The sequence below is a fragment of the Egretta garzetta genome, unplaced genomic scaffold (genome assembly GCF_000687185.1).
Source record: "Egretta garzetta isolate BGI_Z169 unplaced genomic scaffold, ASM68718v1 scaffold13, whole genome shotgun sequence".
Classification (NCBI taxonomy): domain Eukaryota; kingdom Metazoa; phylum Chordata; class Aves; order Pelecaniformes; family Ardeidae; genus Egretta; species Egretta garzetta.
The window spans coordinates 1719843-1737828 of record NW_009259239.1 but is presented as its reverse complement, the minus strand read 5'-3'; the positions used below and the strand labels follow the sequence as shown (position 1 = coordinate 1737828).

General features: G+C 42.6%; 1 protein-coding gene across 1 annotated transcript in view; it reads left to right on the top strand.

Annotated features, from left to right (window-relative positions):
- DEPTOR (DEP domain containing MTOR interacting protein) overlaps window positions 1-17986 on the top strand; it is a 75775-nt gene that overhangs the window by 47931 nt on the left and 9858 nt on the right. The window contains exons 6-9 of the mRNA XM_009635966.1: window positions 1323-1508; window positions 2223-2357; window positions 5253-5323; window positions 5998-6102. Of these exons, the coding sequence (XP_009634261.1) occupies window positions 1323-1508; window positions 2223-2357; window positions 5253-5323; window positions 5998-6102 (497 nt within the window). The remainder of the gene's footprint in view (window positions 1-1322; window positions 1509-2222; window positions 2358-5252; window positions 5324-5997; window positions 6103-17986) is intronic.

The following is a 17986-nucleotide window of genomic DNA, read 5'->3' as shown; positions in this document are numbered from 1 at the left end:
AGAGCAAGAAAGAGCGTGTTGGGGATGAGGATGAAGGGAGAGGGGGCTAGCAGGGCTCCAGGCTCTGGATCTGATGAAACATCTCAGGCTCTGCTGCCTTTGGACCCCATGTGCTGGGCAGAGCCAAGAGCAAGGCAAAAGTTTGATGTCTGTGGTAGGAGGCTCAGGCCAAATGAAATGCAACATTTGGCTGATGTCTGAGTGCATATCTATGTTGTTCTTTAAATTTTACGTATAAATGCATATAACTCACTGGTTCTTATGATTCAATATTGGAAGAAATGCAATTTATAGGCTAGGTAAATCCAGAATCTAGATCCTTCAGGGAAAAGGTCAACTGTGGGAAATCATTTCCTTGGAACGTGATGACAGGAGCTAGGTGAAGATGGAGAAAACTCAGCCAAAACATCCACTGCAGCTACTTCAGCTGCTGCAGTACTAATGCAGGGAGTACTCCAGAGAGCTTTTCTAGGATCAAGCCCTGAAAGAGTCAGAGCACTTTCGGGACCTGGCACAGAGCTCCATCCAACTGCTGCATTTTTCATCACTATTAAGATGCAGCATCAGTGGCAGCACATACGCAGAGGTTACGGCAATGCTGCAGTCTGCGGGTAGGCTCAGTGCTCTTGCTCTGTTACCAGCAACCTGGGATTTGCTCTCAGTGTCAAAACAGGTTGTAATTAAGACTTCTGTTCATTATGTAAGAAATGATTTTTGGCCAGGTGCCTGTTCCCAAACCTTGCATATCCGTGCGAAGGGGAGGAAGTGGCCTGCAGGAAGTGTCTGGGACACGGTGTCTGTGGCGAACATGACAGAGGAAATACACAGGTCTCGATTCTCTGCTGCCCTGTAGCTCCGAGCGAGGCAGTCAGTCAGAGCCCCCGGGGGCTGCCCTAGACGGATGAACTTACAAAAAACTTGACGTAAGGAGCTAAGTCTGGTCTATAGTGACCGGCAGCACCAAACAGCATGCAGAGGGAGCATGCCTGGAGATGGACCATTATGCAGCCTGTCACGGAAAGATAAAGTGCATCCATTTCCACTTGACAAAAAGAAGTGCTTGTCATTAATCAAGGTACTGTAAAAGACTCCTCTCAGCAATGACCACTGAAGTTCCTACTTTGTAATCAACGCTATAAAAGTGTGTATATTGAAGCTACCCGCCTGAAGGTGACCACCTTCCTCCTTTTTCCGAGTCTGCAGAGGGGAGAGCTCTGGGTGTCGCTGCCTTACACCAAGGTGTGCACTGCACACGCTGCAGATACGTATGCTCTGATTTCAGTCCGACCAGGCATAGACTTTCCATCCATTTCTTTTCCCAGTGTCCAACAAGCACCATTTTATGGACAGCAACTTGCTCTACCAGTGCAGAATGAATTTCCGCCGCCGGCGGCGATTAATGGAGCTCCTCACTGAGAAATCTCGCTTGCTGCCGGAAAGCCACGACAGCCCGTTTTGCCTGCGCAAGCAGAACCATGACAACAGAAAACACACCAGTTTTCTCTCAGGTGACTCATCAACTGTACTGCTGTCTGTCGGGTGACTCCATGGGATGTTAAACAATCCTATTTTGACCAAGGGGTTTCAGTGCTTATCTGAAAAAAGCAGGGCAGGCTATCGTGTATTGTTCATAGGGATTGTCCATTCACTTGATTTACCAAATCTTTAGCTCCCTGGGATGGTTTTGCACCTGTATCGATAGCATGTCAGATGCTGATCAAAAATCAGTGGCCAGGAACAAACAGAACTGGTTGAAATCCCTCTGAGCCCAAAGTAATTAGATATATCATAGAACCATAGAATCGTTTAGGTTGGAAAAGACCTTTAAGATCACCAAGTCCAACCATTAAATATATTCTATGTAGAGTTTTCAAGAAGAGTAAAAGTGAGGGGAAGGCATTCTACAGCATTTGCTGTACAGCCATATCTAGCAAGAACTGAAAGAATAAATGGGAAGTAGAAGGAAAACTGGAAGAAATTATCTCCCTATGTTGAAATGCCTCCTGGAAGACACTGCAATGGGAGCAGTTCAGCCATCATGTTAGCTGCAGTATACACAAATATACCATACTCGTGCAGTGACTCTTCTATGTAAAACACACTAAACCCTTCCCAGTGTTGTCAGCGAAAGCACGGCTTATTGCTGTTGTTTTAAAGAAATCAGGGAAATGGGTTTAATAATTGATACCCTTTGCCTTTCTCTCTGTATTTTCTCTCTGTAGTGAGTCCCACCAAGGAGATAAAGATCGTGTCGGCAGTACGCAGGAGCAGCATGAGTAGCTGTGGCAGCAGCGGGTACTTCAGCAGCAGCCCAACGCTCAGCAGCAGTCCCCCCGTGCTCTGCAACCCCAAATCTGGTGAGCTGACGGGGCACAGGGGACAGGGCGCAGACATCTGCCTGGGCAGAAGGTGACGTGAAGAATGCCTAGCGTCGCGCCTATGCTTATCTTTTCAAGGAGAGATTAAAAATTCACAGCATCGCAGGTTTTGTAGGCCAGAGGGGACTATTATCATCCTCTAGCCTGAAGTCCTGCTAAACGCAAGCCAGACGTCTGCCTCCAATAATCTCTGCATCAAGCCCATAATTGTGGTTTGAGCTGTAGTTTATCTCTTAGGACGACATGCAGAGACCCAGATTTGCCTCTTCATTGCCAAGCTCTGAACCAATTCAAATCTCCTCCTAGAGACATTCCTTTGGTGCAAGTCAGAGGAGAGTCTAACTATCCAGTGGCCACTTGAGTTGCTATGAAATAACACAACTCAGAAAACAGCAGCCTCTCAAAAAAGAGGCAGCATTGTTTCAGCCTGTCGGGGACCATTTCAACATTTTCATTTGTTTAGGTCTTACACCGGTCTATTTGGGAAGGTAAAAGTAGTGTTGAAACTTATTTTCCTTTTGAAAGGATTTCCTATCCCACGCTGGAAGTTTACACACACCCCTTCTTCCACAGTTCCCCTAAAATTGTTTCTTACTGTATATCTGGGAAGGGGAAAAGAGACCAGGATAGATATTGTTTCAGCCTCATCATTTTCCTCAGAAACAGCCCTGAATTTCAAAGCAGAGTCCCTGCTGCCCTTTGTGCTCCTTATTATTTCAAATTTACTAGGTCTCTACCGACAGCATGGGGAGAGTTGCGCAGCCGGGGAAGGCTTCACTGGATATGTGTAAGCTTTGCTTTCAAAGGGTTGCTGGCATTCGAAATGGTGACTGGAGAGTGCCTCAAGCACTATATGAATCCTGTTTAAAATATTGACAATTTACTCTGGAGATAAAGTGCATTTTATTCCTGCTGTGCAGTGTGCTCTTCAGAAAAAAAGGCATAGTTATGGGGACATTTTCTTGCTGCTTTTAGCACATTTCCTTCCCTCTCCTTAGGCTCTGCTGGGAATTCAGTATGAGGTTCTAGATTATAATAATTCTAAGGACTTGGTAGGATTGCAGAAGCCATAACCCCCTGTCCAGCTCGGGGGAATGCTCTCAGTCCTGGTGGTCATCGCATCCTTGGCGCACGCTGCTGTTGGGCGTTTGGCACCACCTTCCTATGTGTTTACCCCTATATGTAATGTGTTTATCCTGATATGAAGACTGGCACATTGTCATGTTTTGGCAGAATATCTCTCAGGTATACTTCCCAGAAACACTCTGATAGATTTTGAATGGTGAGCTCTTCAGATACAGTACATTAATTACACAACACTGGAAGAGAAAGGATAGGCTGATGTTGCCCCTGCATAAATTCTTAACTTTTTAAAAGAAATTCTCCCATAGGACTAGTTTTCAAACTCTGAATAGCTTTCACAGACTCATAGTTGAAAGAAGATGGCAACAGACTTATGAACAGCCTTATTTTTAAGAATTTTACAGTGACAGGCAACGCAGGGTAATTTCTCCCACAGCACAAGTACAGATCCACACCTCATTTCACAGAGGTTAACATAAGGCTTTCAGACGTAAATGTTATGGAGGAATTCTTAATTCTCTGCTGGACTACAGGGTGATTTTTTTCACAAATAGTTTCCTGCTACCCAGAACCAGAGCATGTCACTGAACTGCATGCTAATAAAGACAAGGCAGAAGTGTATTGTCAGAGGAGTTCTCGTGCAGGCAAACACTTAAAAAACCCCCAGGTCATGACTTGACCAGTCATGTAGAAAAACAATCATCAAACAAAAAGAATTTCTGGAGGTATAATGAAGGGGGGCACGCAAGCGAGTCTTGCATGGATGTTTTACGTGATTCTGACTTGTCAAATGAGCCTAATCATTCCGGTTTTTTATGTTGTCCAGGCATACTCTGCAAAGTGTAACGCTGGCTAAATGACAGTTTATCAAAATCCATGGGAAAGAAAAAAAATACATATTGGTTTGTATGCAAGAATTCTCCCTGCTCCCATGAATGTCATTAAGAAACTCATGAATGTCTTCAGATACCATCTGTGGGAAATTTTATCTTCCACCAGTGACAGAAAAGGCAGACATCATCAAAATTATTTATCACTAAAAGAAAAGAAGCCGTAGTTTTAGAGGTGAAGCGGGCAAATATGGTGAACAACGTATATCCTCCCATTGTCCTCCATCTTCTGAAGCATTTATAGACAGATAAAAACTGGTATGCAGAATGGTATTGATTTGATTTGGCAGAACTTTACATTTACTTTGTTCAGGGGAAAATTACCCCATTACATAGCGAGGCAATGGGGAATCACCTGCAGAAACTCATTGGTATTTCCTTTCATGTAAAATCCCAGCCAGCTATAGATTGCATAGGCTGTCCCTGGTTAAGATGGGGTTAGCTGTCTGTGCCTACAATTGCAGAAATCTCTTTATTGGGATAATTCCCGACTCGAGCAGGGTTTTCTTATTACTTAATTCTGTGATTCCAACCTGATTCAGAGAACGAGCCAGGAGGAAAAGCTGCTCCACGCCAGGAAGGTCAGTCACTCGTTTCAACACTGGACACAGGAACAGCCATTTCTGACATTTGCAGTAGTGTTTAGTGGATCTTGATGGTTGACAACAAAGTCTGTTGGCTGAATGTCCTGATTGTCCAAAGATCTCATCCCTTGTACTCAAGAGTCATTCTGCTGTCTTTTCCTTGGCTCTTTTACTACTTTCAAGCAAGTCTGCAAGCACCGAAGGAGTGTGTGGGAAGTGGGACCAAAAAGATGATGTATCCCAACACTGTATCTTACTTATTAGGAAAAACTCTAGAGGAATGCTTATATTGAATATTTATTTATCTACCTCCACAGTATTAAAGAGACCTGTGACTGCTGATGAGCTCTTGATGCCTGGAGCCCCATATGTAAGAAAAACTTTTACGGTATGTCTCCAATCTTTTTCTTTATTTTCTGCATGTTGTATGCATAAGGTAATCCAAACAGACATTTTCTGTTGAGGTAATTAGAGCTTATTTGCATTTGCTGAGGTTTGTACTTTAAAATCCCGAACGCCGTTATCAGTACTTCCACACATTTCAGGCCTGGTTCTGCACTTGTTTATCCTGTCTTTATGCCAATGTAGTACTGCTGACTTAAATGGAGTGTAAACTTGCATAAAGCCAGTAACATCTGTATTACGCAAACTCATCTAGACTTTGTGCTCCTGGTAATACTTGCACTGCAGGAGTGGATTACCTACCCAAATTGAAGTTTTCTACTTAGGTCTTTCTACACTATGATGGGACAGAAATTTTGATTCATATTCAGTATTAGAGAAAGCCTTTCTGTAAAGACAATTTTGAACCTAGTCATTGGACCATTGCTTCTTACAGCCTCCTAGTTCAACAAAAAAAAAAAAAGTTCATTAAAAGCAAGAGGAATCATTTGGATAGAGCCTTTCCCATGAGTGATAGAGCAGCCTGTACACAATGATGTCCTTTACTATGTGTTGGAAGTATAGAGATGCTGAAATTATGTCTTGAACCATTTAGATGTTACCCCCTTGAATTTCACCGAGCTGTCCGAAGGTGATCACATCCTTCTTTTCTCTTTCCAGATTGTCGGCGACGCAGTGGGCTGGGGCTTTGTGGTGCGGGGGAGCAAGCCCTGCCACATCCAGGCTGTGGACCCCAGCGGGCCAGCAGCCGCAGCTGGGATGAAGGTTGGTTTTCAAAATGGGACGATTTACCAGGGGTATTTGTGCTGCTCAGTGAAGGTCTTGGGCTGCCTGTCCTTGGGGAGAGAGAGGTGCTTTTGTTGCCAGGGTTGAGGATCATTGTTTCAGTCTGAGGCATTTGTACACAGTGAGTTCTGCTGCTTTCACCCCCCTCCTGTTTCTTTTCTTCTGTCCCTGAGATTCTTCAAGTTCCTTTTTCACATGAAACTAATTTATCCTCAGTTATTAAGTTGCTTTCTTCATCCTCCTCTAAAGGTCCCTTCCAACCCAAAGCATTCTATGATTCTATGATCTTTTCCCTTTTTTGGGTATTTTTTTTTTTGGTTGGTTGGTTGGCTGCTTTTGGTGATCGTTTTTTTTTGTGGATTTTGGGGTGGGGTTTTTTTTGTTATTTTCACCTTTTTTCAACTCTGCACGATTTTAGCCTCCTCCTCTTGACTTTGCAGTTTATGTGGTTGCTGGTATGCAGCTTCCAGACTCGCTTATATAGAAGTCATAGAATTGTTTAGGTTGGAAAAGACCTTTAAGATTATTGAGTCCAACCATTAACTTAGCACTGCCAAGTTGACTGTGGAACCATGTGTCCTGACGTGGAAGGACAATAGGAAGAGGCAAAGTCAGACATACCTCTTCAAAGTGACACTAGCATAACCCGTTGTTAGCTGCAAAGCAGTTAAGATTCAAGACATTTTGGAAAGAAGAATGTATGATACCTCATATTTCATGAAGAGCTTAAATACTTTCATACATGATTTAAGAATAAATAAATACAAATTCCATGTGAAGGCTTTTGTGCTGCTAATGCAGGGTCCATTGACTTACCTTGACGTCCTGCACATGTCTGTGGATTACTCACTCTCTTGTACAGTGGGAAAAATAAAAGCAAAGCATTATGCCAAGTACAGATAAAAGCAAGAAAGGGAAACTAACTGCTACACCTACTCCAGAGTCCAGGCTGGGCCAGACACAAAGATTAAATGATCAGCTTATGTCGTGTTTTATTGTATGGTAACAACAGAGGTGAAGGTTTCAGATGTATTCCACATGCAGCCCAATTTGCCACGAATTTTGTCCTGCCTTCTAATTTGTTTCCCTTTCCTGTTACACTCCCCCCAGCTGTCTCTCGCCCATATATTCACACCCACCAAGCTGGCACGGCACCCTCCCTAGCAAATGCCCTGCAGGACTTTCCTCTCTATGGCTTCTGTTTTGTTTTGTTTTTTTTTTTTCATGAAGCTTGTAAGAATGTACTGTCTTTGAAACATTCACTTTTTCTGAGTACAGGCAGGCAAGCCCCTGGGAAGGGGAATGGCAGCTGCAGAGCCTGTTGGTGCAGGCAGCACCCTGACACATCCTGCTGGCAAACAGCTCGATTCCTGAGGGAGCTGGGACTTTTTATGTTTTAAACAATGCCTAAGTATAATAAACAGTTACAGTTTTTATATGAAGAATATCATTTTTGGAAAGTAATCCTGCCTAAAATTTAAAGGACTTAAATTTAAAAGTAATGAATTTATTCATGTGTATGTTCTAGATCCTGAACTTGGGCGTTTAGTACTTTACAGCATCTTTTATTCTCTGAACCTAGCAGCTAGCAATAAAGTAGATCTATTCTGAAACCCGACTTGTAAAAATAACACTTTGGTGTCATATGTATAATCTTAGCGGTTTCACTTCTGAACACAGCATCCTAGAGCTGAATATAGTGGGCCTTTGGTTTGTTTTTACTTTTGGTTTCATGCTGACAGCCCTGTGACTACACACTAGGACGTTCCAGTTAAGCTGGTATTTTTCATACTTCACCTCTGAAACTGGTTTTACATACCAAATTATGTCCTCGCATCTTCCATTCGCGCTCCCCACGTGCTCAGGTACTCGCATGGGTTTAGAGAGGTTTACCTGAACCATTCAAGACATAAGAATGTAAAATAGTCTGCTTTCCTGAGGGGAGCAAACAGTATTGTAGACAGTAAAAATGGGATATATTGCCTTGAATTTGCACAAGGGATATATCTGATTATTTGCAAAGGTGCTACGCTTACATAAAATTTCTTTCCAGAGCGGAATTGCACATAAAATATATAGCCATATATTAGTAGACTCCCTCTCTGGACACCAAAATTGGCACTCCATTTTCAGAAACACTGAATACCTTTAGCCCCTGGTGAAGAAATGCCAGTTTTCCTTGAAAACAAGGGGTTTTGCTGAGGTGTTCCCATGGCAATAGGTATGTAAATTATAGTGCAGTATTTGAAATTTTTAAAAATCTATGTCACTTAATCCATCTGTTTACAGATCTCTTCAATCTGGCAAATTTAAAGGAATCATATGACAGGCTTTAGATGACAGCTCCTTGAAAATAAACCTTCCCCAGTGTGGAAGCTGCAGGAGGGGCACTTCGAAAATAGACTCTTGGGCACGGTAACTTCTGGTGGGCTGGTGCAAGAGGCTTTTGTCTGCCAGTGTTGCTCTGAGCACTACACCAAAGAAGCGCTAACAAGGAAAGTTGGCTATGATGAAAAGGGCAAGAATTTGAAGAAGAGCCAAGACTTTGCGTTGCGGTTTGTAGAGAAGTTCTTGGCAGTAGCAGTAGGGTTTTTCCTCCTAAGGAGATGTATCCAGTGTAATCGTTTTTGGAAGTCTCTATTTGTAAAGCTTGTGATTTTGCACTTACCTCTCTTGGAGAGCACTATATTCTCGTCTTTGCATTACACTGGACAAATTGTTGAGGGAGGACTGCTGCTGACAGTCTCATTGTAGGACCTCACTTTGTGCACTTAATACTCTACCGTGTATTATATAAAGCAGTAAACATTACTGGCTCAATGTACCTGAAGGACTTTGTGGTGTCTTGCTTTCAGTCTGACCTTGGCTGGGTTCCTGGCCTGCTCCAAAATGCTGTGAATTGGGAGCCTCGGTAGAAATCCCAATGAGTTCGGGATGGGGCTCTGACCACACGCAGCGGCTGCGGGTCTCCACTGCACACGTGCACCTCTGCGTGGCAGCACTTGCCATCCCGTTATACGTAACATCCTCTTCTGGGGGAATTTTCAGACAATTTAATCTTGAGAAAACCCCTACTAGTGTGGTCTTCTGAAGAGGTGTGAGAGGGTGTAATGGGTTTGGCTTTAATTCTCGATACCTCTTCTGGAGCTGGTAAATAGGATTACCATTTACAACCTGAGGTTTCAAGTATGAAGCTGAGCAAATAAATAATTTAATAAATATCTTGTCAATTAGCTTTATTAGAGTATTTTTAGACCTGTTTTTCTGAAGCATGGTTGCCCGTGACAGCATTGTGAAGAGCGTGGTTGCTGTAAGCACATTAACAAGTGGGAGCTGGAGGCGACGCGGGGCTATGAAAGGAGCCAGTGTTGCGATGCGTACTTCTAAGTTATTTGCAGCTCTGTTTTGCTGTCTGCTGTCGTCAGCAGTGGAAGACAGGAACAGCAAGATTTTGAAGTTTCCAGGTTGCTTTAATATTCAGTATTGACTGGCTGCAAAATTCAGGTCTCTGCAGATGACACTGCCAGATATTGCCAGCTGTTGTCAGGAAAACTCTTTCCTCCTCTTTTTTCAGTGTTCTATCCTGTAAGTTAATTTCTGGTTTTAAGGTACAAGTATTCTTTGAAAAGTTATGCAACTTGTCTTCAAACTGGTGACTTAAATTATGCATCACAGGTTGTTATTTAGTGTGACATCACTGCAACAGAGTGTGACAAAATAAGCAGACCTAGGTTAGTGTCAGGCTTGTGAAAGGGAGAAATGAACCACTCATTTTGCTGATTCTCTCTTCTTCCCTTTGGCTGGAGAAGTCAGTGCCCACCTCTAACCTTTGCAGAATGCTAAAGACTGTCTGTCTCCTTAAACTGATTATGAGCAAATTAGTATTTATAGCTGTTACACCTAAGGGATTTGTATCATACAAATTGCCAGCGGCCACTCAACCTTCTCTACCCTATTCTAGTTCTTCTTCATTTCAGTTAGCAGCAGGCAGTTTGGGGGACGACATCTGGTCACTGGTACCAACCCCTTCTGTTTCGAGCTCTGCTTAGGGATTAGGGTATACAGCCAGGATCAAGTCAGCATTTTTCTGCTCTCCTTCTGATCCTTAAAAGCTGGTGCATGGAGGAGGTCAGCCTCATAAATTTTCTGCCTGTGCCATCGTCTTCTACATTCACAAATGATTATTTCAAGTCCGCGTTCTCAAATGATTTCACTAGCAGAATAAGATCCAAATCTTGAGTGTAACTGAGTAGTCACTGCTTTGTGGAGCAGATTGCTGTCATCAGGTCCATTGAGGTCATCAAGCCCAGTCTCCGTGCCATCAAAGGAACATTGGTACTGTCTGATTAGTCCACAGAGTCTAAGTACTACCACAGTCACAAAATATTACAAGCTTGTAATATAAAGGATCAAAAGCTATGCATTCTAAGGTGCCAAGTGGGGAGAAAACCAACCCAAAAGCATGTGATACCAGAGGAATTGCCAATGCCTTCGATTCCTGCAATAGGAAGAAATTTGAACTGTGAAATTCTCAGGAGGTTGAACGTTCCCCATGCTGCAGAGAAACGCAAAACCCACTCCATGGCCCTTGCCAGCCTGACCTCATGACTGGTGACTGCTTAACTGTTTGACAAGCAAGATAAACTAGTCTAAAAATCTTAAAAAACCCCAATCCCCCCAAGAAAAAAATACCCCATTTATGGCTGTGGCCCATTTCCAATGTTTTACAGGACAGTGGGAAAATTAGAGAAGCTTGGACACCGTAAGTGAGAAACTTCCTAACTCCTAAAGGCAGCCTGCGAGAGCTTGAAGACTGGGATTTATACTGTATAAATAAGGCACAACGACCATGCCTCCATTTAAGCCTCTCCAGGCAGCTTAGGAAAGGGAAGATCCCTTGGTGCTGGGACTCTAACCCTTTCAAGCACCGGGGAGGCGCTTCAGTGCTAATTGAAAGTATCCAAAGGGTACTTTCACTATCTCACGTGACTGAGCCTTAAATGAGAAGATGAAGTAGGTTTGGATAAATATTTATACTGTGCACTAACATATGGTGTTGTTGAAGCAGATGCAATTCAGTCTTAGAATTCTTATCTTATACCAGCATGTTACTGATTGTAGAAAAGCATAAATTACACGAGTTGCCATCTGTTTTCAATTACAGCATGAAAACACTGAGGCAGGTTGGTATTTTCCTTTAGCTGTGTTATCAGCTCGCTGCTGAATTTGATAATTACATTAGCGTGAATTCAGACTGAATGTATTTGGTAATGTGAACACTCAAAAAAAACTTGCTGACAAACTGCTTTCATAGCTTGTCCATAAATAGAGAAGCAGCAGAGCGAAATGCACATAGCACTGCGTGTGATGAATGCCACTACTGTAGGGCTTGAGTATAGTATATATATAGTATATATAAGTTTCAAACATGTCTCCATAAGTGAGTGTCTCATTTTCTGAGAGTATTTAATTATAAACAATAACATAAAGGTCCATTCTCCCCCACAGAAATGCAGAAGCTGTATTCAAGCATCTATGACTTTAGAGAAATCTAATTTTAAGAAATCAGAATTAATATTTTACCGTAAAATCAACTCTGGTTTTGCAAAGCCAAAGAAAATTCAAACAAGTTGTAGCTCCGTCTTTCACTTTATGCAGCTGTAGTCAGAACCTCCGACGTTATGTGCTGCTATCCATCACAGAGATTGGAGAGAATGAGCTGAGGAGGGTAGCTGTTAGTCTTGAACATCTTGTAAGTCGTGCTCAAGAAGAGTGGTTGTCACATCAGGACACATTAAGAGCATAGTAAGAACATAATGGTCAACAGTGTGGATGCTATTTTTTTTATTATTTGATCTTCAGTGCAAATTTTTCTGAAAGACTAAAGAAAAATTGAGTAAGGTGGCTGTTAGTCAGTAGCATGATGATTCAGCAGAAGTTGGAAGAGATCAAATATTTGTGAATGTGAAAATACTCAACTCTGCCATTGACATGAAAAATGGATTAGTGGTTGGTTGTCCTTGACAACTGTTTAACAGCATGTATAGCAGTCACCGTACCTTCCCAATCGATGCATGAATCTGTGCCTGGGTGTTCCTACTCTGTGCCTGCCTCCTCTTTTTGGTCTGTGGTCATCATTTGCTCAAGGCAATTTGCTGATGTGCTGTGGCAATGCCTCTATACCTGTCCCAAAGTTTCCACTTCCAGTGGGTGTGTTTAATTAACCTTAGTGAGTAGCTCCCAAGTTTTTTAGAGTGCATCCCATTACTACTTTTCAATAGGTCGGGCCTACCTTAAACCCTTGGTACTCTAACTATACTGGGATTATTGCCATTAAATTTATGACACTTACCATGGTTCTGTGAGTACTGGGCAGCAGGCCACATCACACCCATCTCCTTTTGCCTGAGAGGTTTGTGAATTCAGCGCTCTCACCAGCTAGGGGTTTCTCTTACTGAAGGAAAACATGATTTTGGGAGCTGCATTGTGTGTCACTGCCAGAACTTTGTCTGGTTGCCAAAAGGAGACAAAGTTTGGCAAATGTCTCCTTTGCTTTCATTACAGAATACTACTGGTGCAGCAACAGATTCCTTATGGCCTTGATCATCCTTCACGTTAGCACAGTGTCTCTAGGTTGATGGAAATCATGAAATGTTTTCTCAGCAGTCCCCCTTTCCCCTCGTCATTGGGAATCCCAGTGCATCACTGGATGAGCTGCCAATCAGTCTCTCTTCTGCCCCTTTGCTGCACTGGCTACTCAGTCTGCTTTATTGCTCTTCTGTGGTGGAAGCCCTATCATCGTTGGACCTCTCTGAGTGCCAGGAGAATATCATAGGGACACTGTACCCCTGGCCAGCTGGTGGAACCTGCCCCATGGTGGCCACATGGAAGGCACACTTTGCATTTGGATTCTCTTCTTTACATTGTCGCAACTATGCTTAGGGACATGGTTTAGTGGTGGAATGGCAGTGTTTGGTTAACGGTTGGACTTGATGATCTTAAAGGTCTTTTCCAACCTAAACGATTCTATGAATCTATGCTGACCGTTTTCCTACCAAAATACATAGGTATTCTTGAAAAGTACTTTGGGATTAGACAGGTGGAAAATGCCAACAAATCTGGCATAATCAAAAAGTAGATCCATTTTCATACCAGCACAAATCAATAAAACTTCAGGTGTGCTAAACTTTCCTTGTGTTTCCTGGGGCTGAGGTTCACAGCGTATGGTTTCCCAGTCTCAGAGCAACACATAGATCCAAATTTACAGGCTGGACCTACCAACTCCCGTGCAGCAATGTTACATTGGCACAGGCTCCACTGAGTTTCAGAACTCAGTCTGTACAACTGTCCTCTTGCTAAGCCATTCTCCTCCTCCTCCTGACAAGGAATTTGTGTTTGCCTCAACTCCAAATACTCTCTTCGCAATGTACCACCCTGACATCCCTGCCCAGGTTGTAACTGGTATGGGGGTGAGCAGAGGCTTTCTTTTTCCAATGCCACCATATTCCAGTCTCTGCTAGTCTTTACCAAAATTCTCCTCTATTTTGCTCTATTTTCCACTAATAAGCCATTAGACTCTAAGTATGACATTCTGGTTCTTTTAAAGCCACAATAAAGCTCCCGCAGTCTTCAGGCATGTCAGAATTTCATCCTGCATTACTACTTTTTTTGGTGGATCTCCATTTCTCTGCTTGTTTCCTTGGTTTGCCTTGCTTCTTTCCCCACAGAATTGTTTAAGGATCAGTTTGTTTTGAAGACATCTCTTCGGAGGCCCAATACTTCTGCTGAAGTTGTTTTGGATGGTTAAGCGAATTCCAGCCTTGTGCAGATGTCTCTCGGTGCACAGTCACCACCAAGTAGATGGGGTGTGGGACTGCACTCGCTTCAGCGGACCATGGGGTTTCTGTTCTTCTGAGTCAGTGGACATCAAATCGCCTAAAAAATCAGCCAGGTTTATATTGGACTAGAGGCTGGGTGCTTGCTGTGGCTATCAGGGACTGTTACGTGATAAAGAAATCAAAACTCTGCATGTGAAAAGGCACCCCCCTGAAGTATAGAAAACGCAGAAAAGATCCACTCCCATGCAGATGAGCAGCGCGGTGCTCAAACGTCACTCAGGCAGGATGGAAACTGCAGACTACACACACAAAAGAAAACAGAAAAAGTATTTTTATGATTTTCAGTCCTGGTTTTGAACAACAGGACCCATGTTAGTCACTATAGAAAAAGGAATTAAGGCAGTGGGAATTCCTGCGTAGAATATAAAAGGAGTGCGTTTAGCTTTTTGAGTATAAATTTCACCTTTAATAGTGAATTTCCGTTTTTTCCTCCTAAACTTATAGGACACAGGTTTAGCAAGGTTTTACTTGCTTACCCCAGACCTGAATTTTGGCCTGCAAAACAGTATTACATTTTCAATAACTCTGTGTGATTTTTTCTAAAGACTCTTAACAGAGAGAGAGTTTTACTGGGCAATAAAATGACTTTTTTTTTTTTTCCTTTACAACAACTGAAACCTTATGCAAATACAGACAGTTTCATAATACCTCAGAGCTCTTTCTTCTGCATTTACAGCAGTGTAGCTGACATTAGAGTTGAACTTGTTTGTAGGGCCGGTCACCTAAAATGCTGTTGGGCAACAGGTGACCTACAGTGTGTGTGTCTGTAGGTTGGCTCCTTCTCATCCATAGCAAACACAACTCAGAAAACAAAAAATTGTCTGCAGGTTTGTAATGGGAGGTTAGTGTTTTGGGTTTTTTTTTAAATTTAGTCACATTATTTTAATAAAAAATAGATTTAAAAATTCTTTTCAAGTAAGTGGTGTTTTATGGCAGGATAACCCAGCTATGTGAACACCCTGCATTTATGAAAGTGTTTTCTTGATTGTTTCTGAGGTCTTACAGCTGTAGCCATTCAGAAAGAGAGAAAGCTGTCTTGGTTTCAGCTGCGCTGTAAAACAGGGCTGTGCTTGTGTTTTGGTACAGCTTCCAAATTCCAGCGTGGTCTATAGCCCGTTGAACGGCGAGATTTAGCGCCAGCTGGGATCTTACCCTCACTTGAGCTTTCTTAGGCTATTGCAGGTCACTCTTAGGTAGTCCAGGCTCTCTCAAGAGAGAACTGTCATCTGAAAAACTTCTCCCACTGCTGGATTGCTGCAGAAGGGCTGCAACCTTAAAAAGAATATCCTAAGTGTCTATAGAAAAGAGATCAAATTAGAGGCCAGCACAGCAAAATGCTGGCATTTTGAACTGCTTTTGCTCTCGGTTGAGGATGAAAAGCATTTTGTATTATTAGGTTTAGTTGCAATACCCACTTCACTTGAAGCCTTGAAGGGTTTCTCAAATGTTTTTGGATTTACAGCATCCTGGCTATCACAGTGCTCTGCCCCGAGCGCTTCGGGGATGCTGCTGCTCCCCGGCTGCCTACTTTACAGCCCCTTCCCCACACTTCTCCCTGGCTTGTCTTGTTGCTGCTCAAGACACAAGCTGGCTTCCTTTCATGATATAAGTGAATGATTCGGGAAACATGTTGCATTAAAGCCAAGGCTCTGTTTAGCTAGTCAAACACATGGAAAAACAATTGCACTTTTGTCTCTGCAAACAGAGAGCAGCTGTTTGTCTCAAATGGCGCAGACCCGTCCTGCTCGTTACAGTCTTGATAGCAGAGGGTGCCCTGCAGATCTGACCGCCCTTGTAACTCACTTGTTTGGGCTGGTTTGGGGACTGGTTTTAGCTAATATGGGCCCTAAATGAACTACATTTAGTCAGTTTAGCCTAATGATATTTGACCTTGTAATTTAATTGATAGAGTTTTTAAGTTCTTTATTCATGTGTGGTTTTCTTTTAGCAACTCTAGTTTAGGTATAGATACACCAGAAAAAAAGCAAAAGAACACTAAAAGGTCAACCCAAGCATAAAAAGACGTTATCTCTAAGCTAAGACTCTGGGTTCTTCTGCTACTGATGCAGTATTTCACCCAGAGCCACCTTTAGCCATTCGAGTTACTTAACATTTTCAAAGCTTTCTGTGCTAGGGATCAAATTGCAGTGTACAATAAAAACGCTTATAAAGTTAAGCACGCAGTCCCTGGTTTGCTCTCCTGCCTTGGTGCAACCCAGCTCGGCTTTACCTGTGGTTATTTCTCGCTGGGACTCAGATTAAGTCAGTCATTTTACACACCAATTCCCAATTAGGGCCATGAGAAGCAGTGACCTATATTTCCCTATTCCCTATTTATGGAAGGTTTGCTTTTCAGGGTATGAGGTTCTTACTGTTCCTACCCTCCAGGTATCTACAGATTGCATTAATTTACCTATGTGAGTGTTCCCCGTCTGCGGTGTCGGCGTTTGTCTGACCCCTCAGTCAATCCCTTAGGGAAGCTGCTGCTGCAGAGCCGAGACTTGCGTGCAGACTGAGAGCCACCTGCCCCAAAACAAGAGTGGTTCTCATGGGCTACTAGGTCAGCTCTTTCCCCCCTCTAATGTGTCCGCTCTATTTGTGGAGCTCGCACAGCAATGGTCCCATTCTATTCCCAGTGAAAAAAAAAGACTGAAATTCCCATTGATTCCCATCAGTGGGGAGGGAGGGAGGGAGAGGGAGACTGTCTGAATCAGTGATGAGGCCCTTTGAGAATTTATGGCTTAATTTATATTATGTGACTTACTGTATTCTCTTATAAAATATATATTAATTTATTAGACGTATTTTTTTAATATTGTGTAGTTTTTATATTATGTTGTTTAATTTCTGGGTTTGGGGTTTTTTTCCAGTTAGAGTCCAATGAGTTTGGAATACTTTAAAAAATTCAGATCCTTTTAAAAAAAAAAATATAATGAATGTGTGCAATAAAAGTATGTAATGAAACCTTGCTCAGGCAAACTAACCATACCAGACTGCAGCCACAGATCAAGATAGAGCGCCAGAATTGCACGCTTACATTTGTAATTCTGTAAATGGTGTTGGTTTGTTCTGCTGGTACCCAATTCCTAGCCCGCTGATGGGACAGTGAGCCAGCTTAACACTGGCGTAAACATTGAACGAGAAATGCGTCCCTCTAGAGAGAAAACCCTGTGTTTATGCAAGACCTGGATGCTTGCCTACTCCCACACCACCCACTCGACAGCCAATTACGCATTGGCTAGAGATATTTGCAGAGCTGAACACACAGCTGCAATTTATTCTGTTTCATCCAGTAACCTCAATTATGTAGAAAAGGACATAGCATTATTTTTTAACCTTCCGGCGACATGCAATAGGTTTTGAATTGTTAGGTCCCAGCTTTGATTTACTAATCCTAGCAAGATTGCATGAATTCTTAAAAAAAAAAAAAAAAAAAAAAAAAGAGAGAAGAGATAAAAATCTAACTGGAAACATAACTTTCAGGACTGCTGATTTTCATCTCTTTTCCTCATTCCAGCGTGACAAACTAAAGGTTAGCAGAGTGGGAGCAAATACCTCAGTGCTGCCTGTGTTTGCTTTATTTAGGAGGTTAGACTTGTGTCTTGGGCTCTTCTGTGGCAGCATGTTCAGCATCTCTGTGGCCTGGGCTCTTTGCTGAGCACGGAGATTCTTCTGTTTTATGGCTATGGGTTACCTGTTAAAATAGAAGAGCCCCTGTATCAGCATAAATGTAGGTTGTGTGTGTAAGGGTGTAAAAGAAGCAGCTGAGCCCTGCACCCTCTCTCCTTCACTGTTGTTCTCCTGCCTTAGATTTCTCTGTGCTTGTTCCTTCTACCCTAACATCCACCTTGCCACTGATTTCACTGGGATTTTAAGTTATCTGAAAACTTGAGCTGCAGTTTACTGATCTAAGTGTAAGCTGCTGCCAGAGAGCTTGATTCTATCTTCACCTCCTTTTCATCTCC